This window comes from Thrips palmi, unplaced genomic scaffold, assembly GCF_012932325.1.
Source record: "Thrips palmi isolate BJ-2018 unplaced genomic scaffold, TpBJ-2018v1 HiC_scaffold_3, whole genome shotgun sequence".
Taxonomy (NCBI): Eukaryota; Metazoa; Arthropoda; class Insecta; order Thysanoptera; family Thripidae; genus Thrips; species Thrips palmi.
Genome location: NW_023144630.1, coordinates 8,838,007 through 8,846,866, shown reverse-complemented (window position 1 = coordinate 8,846,866; position 8,860 = coordinate 8,838,007). Strand labels below are relative to the sequence as shown.

The following is an 8,860-nucleotide window of genomic DNA, read 5'->3' as shown; positions in this document are numbered from 1 at the left end:
GTCGGACCACTCGGCTGCCTACTCTGCAAACTGAAGTGTGTACATGGTACACTCTTATTAGAGCATGCTTCCAAGTGTGTACCTTCCATGTACACGCTAAAATACACTCGATAAGTCCTATCTAAAAGCATGGGCCAGTTTAAGTGTACTTGCCAGGTATACTCTTAGCGTGTACATGCAATGTACACTCTATTTTAGTGTGTGCCTAGCAAGTATGCTGTAAATAAGTGTGTACTTGGAAGTATGCTCTAATAAGAGTGTACTATGTACACACTTCAGTTTGCAGAGTACCTCCCGGGCGCTCCACTCAGAAACGTTACAAACATTTTTCTCAAAGCTCCTACACGTATTGCATCTGCGTGACAATGTCATCATTTGTTTTGATGACGTATTGCTATAAGGATAATTAGCCTTGTTGACATTGTCATTAAGTGACAACTCAAATTTTCACTGTGCATGAGACCAATGCTACGAATCCCATCCATAAGTACTCATGTGAAGCAAATTGTTATTCTGACATATTTCCGCTGAGACATGTAATTTATGCCAATCAGATGCTGAGTGAATCCCAACGTGAAGGGACCTATGATCAAAGCCACGTCAGTCATCTGCACATGTGCTACGGACCAAAGGGAAAAAATACAGTGCTAGGTATCATTCTCTTTATTTACGTTTGCTTGTGACAAAGATAACAATGAAAAAAAAAAGATCTTTTCAGCTCACATGTACCAGTACAGTCAAAAACCTGGAAAGAATGAAATAATTATTAATATGAAAGCATCAGCAGAAATAATTGTTAATATGAAAGCAGTAGCACTGAAGAAAATTTATAGCCAGTGCCTTCCCAATACATTCAGAACATTTTTGACCCAGAAGGAACGCAAACTTAACCAAGTCTAAAGGCATTTTACCGCACAGGTTTTGGAAAACTACGTACGCAGTTTAGCTGACTGGAGTGTTGGCGGCTGCATGAGGTTCTCCGTGCTGTAGAAGGGGACATACTTGGTCTCCATGTGGATACGCAGGCTGTTCGCGCAGATGAGACAGTAGAGGACATAACCTGGTAGACGGAAATTTCAGTCAGAAAAGGTTTTCTTGTATTAGAGGGGTAACAAGAGCTTCGGTCAACAAAAACTAATTCAACTAGAAACCGGTGGGGAAGGTACATTTTTCAAGCAGTTTTTCCGTCCGATATTAAACCTTTAGGTTCATTTTATGGGCAAATTTATTCTTTTTTTTTAAGGTGCACCTCAACGATTGGATTAAAGTTAAAACCTACGACTGCAAATAATTTTTTGGTTGTAAAACCTTTATTTCTTAACATGATGCACCCCGTTTGCCTCTAGCATAGACCTACAAGCCAATCTTTCCATTGAAGTCCAAACAGAAAATTCGAAAATCATGCAAAACCGTGCTCTAAGTGCGACTGCCTCCTCAAAAGACCCTCTCTTCAATCAGGAAAAATAGTATTTGTTGAATCAAGAATTTACTTTTAGGTTTTTTCGTTGTTTTTTTTTTGTTTTTTTTTTAGTGTACTGACCCAGGTAAGCGAAGCCGGCCAAGGCCATGGGCGTGATCATGACTGCCACGAGGACCACAGCGATGGTGCCCAGGACGAGCTTGACCCACAGTATACGGACGAAGTGCACCATCTTGGCAGGTTCATTCTGTAAAGGAAACAAAATGATTAGTTGGTGCAACAGAGTTAAACCGCACTCAAAATTAATGCTTGGGTTCACGAAAAGAACACGAATCGGAAAGTGGTCTGGACTTTTGGCATCCGACCCCAGTGTGAAATGAAGTACGAAAAAGCCGAAAAAGAAATTCCCCTTGAAATAACATCGAAATTAGGTTAAAATGTCGAGAAATAATATTAAAATAACCCTGAAATCACAACGTCGAAGTAACGAGAAATAACTTAAGGGGGCTCATACGTTTTGAAATGGTCAAAATATCGGTTTTCTTGTTACGATGCCTTGAGAAAAAGCACTCTTTTCCGCGTCTTTTAAGCCTAAGGAGAGGTCCAAATTCGTAAAACTCGCGCCACAGGAGCTCGCGCAGCATTGTTCTGCACTGTCCCCCGACACGTATCCAGCGACCCCCGGGGGTGGAGGCGTGACCTTTGACCCCTGTTTTCTCAGCTCGCCTTTTATTGACCTTGCTCGTAAGATAACTATTGACTCGCTTTGGTTTGAGGTCTGAAATTTTAACTGAGTGTTCGCAACATCAGTAAGCATAGAATTGACTACAATGAGGAGGATTGGACAAGATTTAGTTGATGAAAAAAAAATTTCAATTAATAAATTTGATACATTTTAGTAAAAAAATGAAGATTATTTTTTTCTCCCAAACTACTGAACTTAGAAACACAATTGTAGTCAATTATATAGCGGGCATAGAAAGGAGTCTCCAGTAATTTTTTTTTCAAATCGAACCAGAATTGCGGTCTGAATCTTACGAGAATGAAAATTTTAGACTTTATCATAAAATCTACAAAAATGGTCCAATCTCAAACTTTTTTTTTTTTGAAATGTTCATTTTTCTATTTTTTACTAGGATTTTTACCCAGAAACTCAAAAAATTTTGTCCCAAAATATTTAACACTAAGAAAACCGAAGTCATGTTTAAAACGTATGAGCCCCCTTAAATTTTAAAAGACAGTGTAATTTTTTTTTTTCGGAGTTATTTGGCCCTTGGAAGAAGTTCATACTTAAAATGCGGAGGTAAGGAATCTGCTTCGAGTGTGGAGTTTGCACTTCGCAGTCTCCTCACTTCAAGTAAGTACACTGGTAAAACTAAAGCGTAACTTTACTCTGCAAACTCAAGTGCGTGCCAGGCACACACTTCCTGGTGCATGCCTGGCAGGCACACACTTCTTTTCTGCATGCCTGGCAGGCACACACTTGCTTTTATGCATGCATAAGCGACGGCAAGTGTGTGCCTGAGGCATGCACCAGGAAGTGTGTGCCTGCCAGGCATGCAGAAAAGAAGCGTGTGCCTGCCAGGCATGCACCAGGAAGTGTCTGCCTGGCACACACTTGAGTTTGCAGAGTATGCTTGAGTGAAGCATTAAATTACGCTTGAAGGAAGACGTTACGCTTGAAATGAAGCATACTCTAAAAATTCCCCCATGCATTTAAATAGTGGGAATCTTGGATAAAGAGTCTGTTACGCATGATGTCAAGCGTAAACTGATTACGCTTGAAAACAAGGTAATACGATGCTCTAGTTTTTCCAGTGTATCTCTCAATACGTTTGAGCCATGTCAAGAGATAGGGGCTCTGTGAGCTAAGCCTCACTTGATGTGTGTACCGAAAATCCAAACACTATGAGAATAGCATCAATTGGTACAATACGTTAGAACCAGTTTCCATATGTACTTTGCGCGAGGATAAATTCACTCTGGTGTTGCACCTTCGTCCGATGCGTTCCGAATAATACCATTCGTCCAACGGTTTCAGCGTTTGGAGTCTACACTGTTAAAAAAATTTACTGAAAATTCATAATTTTTTGTAAGAAGTCGATTTACTTACATTCAGTCTGAATTTTCATACCAAAACTTTCATACTTCGCGGTCTGAAAGTTTCAGACGACGTTAGTCTGAATTTTCAGATCAACATGTTGTATGAAAAATGATACCAGTCGGTCTATTTTATCAGACTAAGTTGTACGAAGACATTGAACAGTCGCACTAAAAATGCCACTCTGTACAGTAGAACACAAATCGGCGAACTTTTGCCATCGGTTTATCGTAGACGCTCAGCGGATCGTCTCGGCTCAAAAATTAGGTCCACGGCAGTAGACTCCTACTTGCAAAGGTAGTGAAGAGGCTAGAGGTGACTGCTGAATTGCGAGGGAGAGCGGCCTTAGCCCAACCACGCGCCGACCCGTGGCCATGCGCGAGAGTGAAATTGTATTCTTTGTTATTTAGCTTATACTGCACTTATTAACCTGAATCTTGCTTTGGTGCGCTCATGCCCTTTCAGACAATCACTCGTAATAAGTTTGTAACAAAATATTCGCAATTTCGCCTTCAAGTGGCAATTTTAGCTCCAAAAGATCATCCATGCGACACTAGCGCCACCTGGCGGATAAAGCAATAAGTGTCCATTTCGGAGCTCTGAAACATTCTCTATGCTTTTACGACACTAAACGTAAATATTATTTGAAATACAACAGTAGTATTGATAAAAATTCTGAGAAAATCGAAAAATGTACAAAGGGGACGGGGTTTTTTCACTCGTTTTCCGATTTCACAAGTATGAATTTAGTTTTCGGACGACAATGTACAAAACTTGATAGCCATCGCTCTAAATATTCAGACTTGCAAGTCTAAATTCAAATTTGAGACAACAGGTCATACTTTTCAGACAGTTGGTCTTAATATTCGTACCATTTTATGAATTTAAGATTCACACCACCAAGTAAGACGAAATCAGTCTGAATTTTCATATTTTTTTTAACAGTGTAAGTGTGGACACTGCAAACTACGCGAATCCAGACAATAGGATACTTTCGTAGATCCCTGAACCGGAAGCACACAGACGCCATGTTGGCGGAAGTAGATCCAAACTTGACATGGGAAAGAGACGTTCGTCAAAGGCATCGGCCACACTTGAACATAAACAGTCGTTTGATACTTGTTTGCAGTGCATATGTGTTTCGCGAGCAATATTTGTACAGCTCGGCTATAGTTTTAGATCCGAAGAGAGGTTAGTTTCCGGCCAATTTGGCGTCTGCTGGTCTGCTTGCTTCCGGTTCAGGATCTACGAAAGTACCCTATAGACCATTCTAGTCGTTGTCAAGTGAAAAACAAGAAGAATCACTTAAGACTCATTTAGGGCATTTAGAGTGCATATATTCGCGGAAAATATGTTGTATTTACAATAAAATACTCTCACTAACTTCTACCAAGCAAAGGGTCGTTAACATTTAAAACAAAAGTGCTACAAGGTAGGTGTACGCCAGACCGTGTCTTGTCGTAACAGGCTTCGCGATGTTGCGCCAGTTTCGACCATCCACGCCTGGCGTACCTACCTTGGCCTGCGGCGCTAACCTGCCTCCGGCAGGCTGCTTTTCTAGGCAGGCCGTGGAAATGGGCGTGATCCCCTCAAAAATAACATTTGGTCATCAAAATCTACACCAATCGGATTCAACTTTCGGTCGGGGGTCCGAACGGGTTCTATTTTCGTCATCAGCAGCCTCAAAAACATATGAAACGATATGAAACTTGACACAAAGTTGAAAGTACCCAAAAAGTTGTCTTTTTTCTGCCGTTTTTTAAGTGTTTATTGGCTAATATGACCGAATGGATTGAGATAGAAAGCTGAATTTTGGTGTGTGGCGAGCCAAGGATATATCTAATGACCCTGCAAAATCTCAGCCAGATCGGCCGAGCCGTTCAGGAGGAGTAGTGCACACACACACACACACACGCAGACAGACAGACAGACAGACAGACAGACAAAACTTTTCAACCCCACTGGAGTAACGGGCTTCGCTATCGCTCAGCCAAAAAAGTTGTCTTTTGTGATTCTTCTCGGCCACGACTAGAATGGTCTATTACTCCACACCAGGTCGCCGCACAGAATCGAAACGTACCTTGTAGATGCCCTTGAGGAACAGGGCGGCGGTGGCGAGGAAAGCAGACACCACGACCAGGTCGATGGCGATGGAGCCACGGGCGAAGATGGTGGCTATCTCGAAATCGGGCATATCCTCTTCCTTTTGCACGTCCTCGCTCATGAAGCATGTCACGTTGGGCCCGTTCCTTTCAAGGACCCACTGGAAAACAGAATAAAACCTAAGAATCATGCATGAACTATAGAACTTTCGCTAGAGATGCAAAGTTTCCGGAAAAATGTGTAGGCTTGGAAGAATACACGGAAAAGTTGGCAAAAATTGGAAATAATTCCAAGAAAACTAAAAAATTGGAAACTTTTACTATTTTGTCTAGAAATTGTTGTTGAAGTGTCAGGAATCGTGTGGGGCTTTCGCTGTCTTAATACATAAAAGAAGCATTTTAAACCAAGATTGGCGTCAATCGGACGTCACGGAGCGGAGCAGCAACAAATCAAAGTTTTGTTAAAAATCTAACGTGGAAATTGCACAGTGACAGTGTGACAGTTGACATTTTCATTAATATTCATCGTGTGTTCACTCAGTTAAGAATCTGAACAGTTTGGCAAGGCGGAGTTGATAGTGAAGACTTTGAAACAAATAGAATTGTTAATCTGCGAATGTGCACAATCATTAGTTAGCGCCAAAATGTGAGGAATTAAAGTGCCTGGCATGGATGAACTGCGGGAAAACCAGTGTCGGTTCACGGATGAATTATAGGTCATATTTTGTGACGTCACGTTCGTGACAGTGTTAATTTAGTCACTCGTTTGAATGAGACTGAGACGTTACTTTTATTGGAATGTTCATCCACGTTCAAAGACGATAAGACGGCCGTGTCACTTTCAAACGCGTGCACTGCAAATCCAAACGTGGAACAGATTGTCCCACGTTATCTAGTGCATGCCTGTCCCATGTGTCTACCGGTCCACCGTCTCCACAGCGGTGCTTTGCAGGTCGAATGTGTTGCCTACCTCATAGGCGCTACACCCGCCGAACCCAGCGGCGCCAGAAGACCGGTGGTGGCGGCCCAAACTCCAGACGCTTTTTGGGCTCGAGAATCGCTTAACAGGGTTAGCCCCGAACGTTGTGACCCCACCAATGAATTCCTCGTCCGGAGAGCAATCCATTGCTGAGGTCGTGCGTTCGGTTTGAGTCCTTATTTGGCGACTCTGGAACCCAAAACGCGTCTAGAATGTTGGCCGCCTCCACCGGTCTTCTGGCCAACTGTGCAGCAGTCCATTCGCGTTTGACCAGCAATCTACTTATTCTTATAAAGATTACTAGTGTACAGACCTTTGCCACCTGGTTGCACGCGTTGGAGAGGATGAATAGGTTCCATAAGCTCCAGAGTATGGAGGTTGTAGAGCCAATCTGAAATTTGAAAAGGAACACATAAGACTACATACTACAAACCTAACTGTCCACTAAGTACACACTTACAAATGCATGCTTGCAAGAACATACACACACACACACACACACACACACACACACACATAAACGCATGCCTGACGCTGTATAACTCCATGCGTCAAGCATGCGTTTGTAAGTGTGTACTTGCAAGCATGCATTTGTAAGTGTGTACTTAGTAGACGGTTAGGTTTGCAGTGCATACTTTTAGTACCGCCCTTTTGAAGGCAAGATTTTGCGGTAAGGCCGTTTGTTGGCGATACTAAACTGTATTACCAAATAAGATGCTGAAGTAACGCCTTTTCATTTGCAGTACAGTTAGTACACACTAAGGTAGTATGTAAGTAACATTACCGCAACAGTCGAATACTCACAACAACCAGCCATCCCTGGAACAAGCAGCATGTCTTCAAATCGCAGCAGCACCCCCGCTCCACTACGGGCAGGCAGGACCCATTACGGCGTTTCGGCTCCATCGCGGAAGTCCTGAAATCCAAGAAGTATAATGCCATCAAAGGTAAAACAAAAAAAATGTTACAGCTGCACTGTTTAAACTCGTAGACTAAATAACAGACACGTTCTGGTTTTGTTTGTTTTTCAAGGTCAGACCCCAATAAAAAGAACCGTATGAATACTGCGGGGACAAGGCAAACTTGGGGCAAGATGTAAAAATACGAATTTTAAGCAACAGTTGCATTAAAGCTATTCTTTTATCTTTAATTTAGGGCGACTTGCATGAAGGTCTGCAAAATTACATGGTGCCACTAAGTGCCCGATTTCGACCAAAGTTTACGCTTATTTTTCAATCCGTAAAATGCATCTGAAAACACTTAAAAATGTCAAATATTAACACTAAAGGGTCATATCCCGTTGAAACTTTATTTCTAGTCGGGTTGTCTTTTGCACGCGCACTGTCTCCACCTCGTCGATGCACAGTGGGTCAGGAGAACGGAGTCAGCAGTCAAAACTCAAGACGTGTTTTGAGCTCCAGAGTCGCTATACAGGACTCGAACCGAACCTGTGACCCCACCAATTGATTCCTCGTTCGGAGAACAATCCATTGGTGGGGTCACAAGTTCGGTTCGAACCTGTGACCCCACCAATTGATTCCTTGTTCGGAGAACAATCCATTGATGGGGTCACAAGTTCGGTTCGAACCTCATTTAGCGACTCTGGAGCTCAAAACGCGTCCGTGACTTTTGAACGCCTCCACCGGTCATCTGGCCCACTGTGTGCTGTATGTTTACCCCAGGTTCGGGTCTGGGCTATGGCGTTCCTGGAAAGCGTAGGGGACCATACGCGATTCCCCCAGCATCTCCGACCTATCTTCCACACTTTTCTTTTGTTTTGGAGAGGAGGGGGACCGCTGAATGGCAAGCTCTTTCAATATAGTGAGTGTACGGGACGGAGAGATTAAGGAGGTGGTCTCGAGGAGGGGAAAGGGAGAGAGAGAGAGAAAGAGAGAGAGAGAGAGAGAGAGAGAGAGAGAGAGAGAGAGCGGTGACGAGCGGTGGGCCTCGGGAGGCCAGAGCCAGGCACCGGGAGGACGAGCGCGCCTATCTCGTGCGAAAGCAAACAGCCGATTCTGTCACACAGCATCAGTCGGGTCGGACCCCTCTGTCGCCCTGCGGGTGCGCCAGGCACAGTGGGCCGGAAGACCGGTGCAGGCGGTCCAAACCCTAGACGCATTCTGAGCACTAGAGTCTCTAAACAAGACTCGAACCGAACGTGTGACCCCACCAATGGATTGTTCTCCGAACGAGAAATCCATTGGTGGGGTCACACGCTCGATTCGAGTCCCATTTAACGACTCAAGAGCTCAAAACAC

The 8,860-nt window shown here is 43.4% G+C and overlaps 1 protein-coding gene across 1 annotated transcript; it reads right to left on the bottom strand.

Moving 5' to 3' along the window:
• Positions 1 to 647: 647 nt before the first annotated feature.
• LOC117648374 lies at positions 648 to 7,555 on the bottom strand. Its single transcript, XM_034390885.1, has 6 exons — positions 7,407 to 7,555; positions 6,916 to 6,993; positions 5,602 to 5,784; positions 1,541 to 1,667; positions 938 to 1,060; positions 648 to 745 (listed from the first exon to the last, which is right to left on the bottom strand). Exons 1-6 carry the CDS (start codon positions 7,542 to 7,544, stop codon positions 738 to 740), a joined length of 657 nt encoding a protein of 218 aa, XP_034246776.1. The 5' UTR covers positions 7,545 to 7,555; the 3' UTR covers positions 648 to 737.
• Positions 7,556 to 8,860: the final 1,305 nt, after the last annotated feature.

What these genes read in the sequence shown, in the direction of transcription:
- LOC117648374 (XM_034390885.1), bottom strand. Translation starts at nt 7,544, where the DNA reads ATGGCATTATACTTCTTGGATTTCAGGACTTCCGCGATGGAGCCGAAA. An exon ending in TCCTCAAGGGCATCTACAAG is followed by an intron (nt 1,668 to 5,601) that starts GTACGTTTCGAT and finishes TTTCCTTTACAG; the next exon opens with AATGAACCTGCCAAGATGGT. An exon ending in GGCCGGCTTCGCTTACCTGG is followed by an intron (nt 1,061 to 1,540) that starts GTCAGTACACTA and finishes TCCGTCTACCAG; the next exon opens with GTTATGTCCTCTACTGTCTC.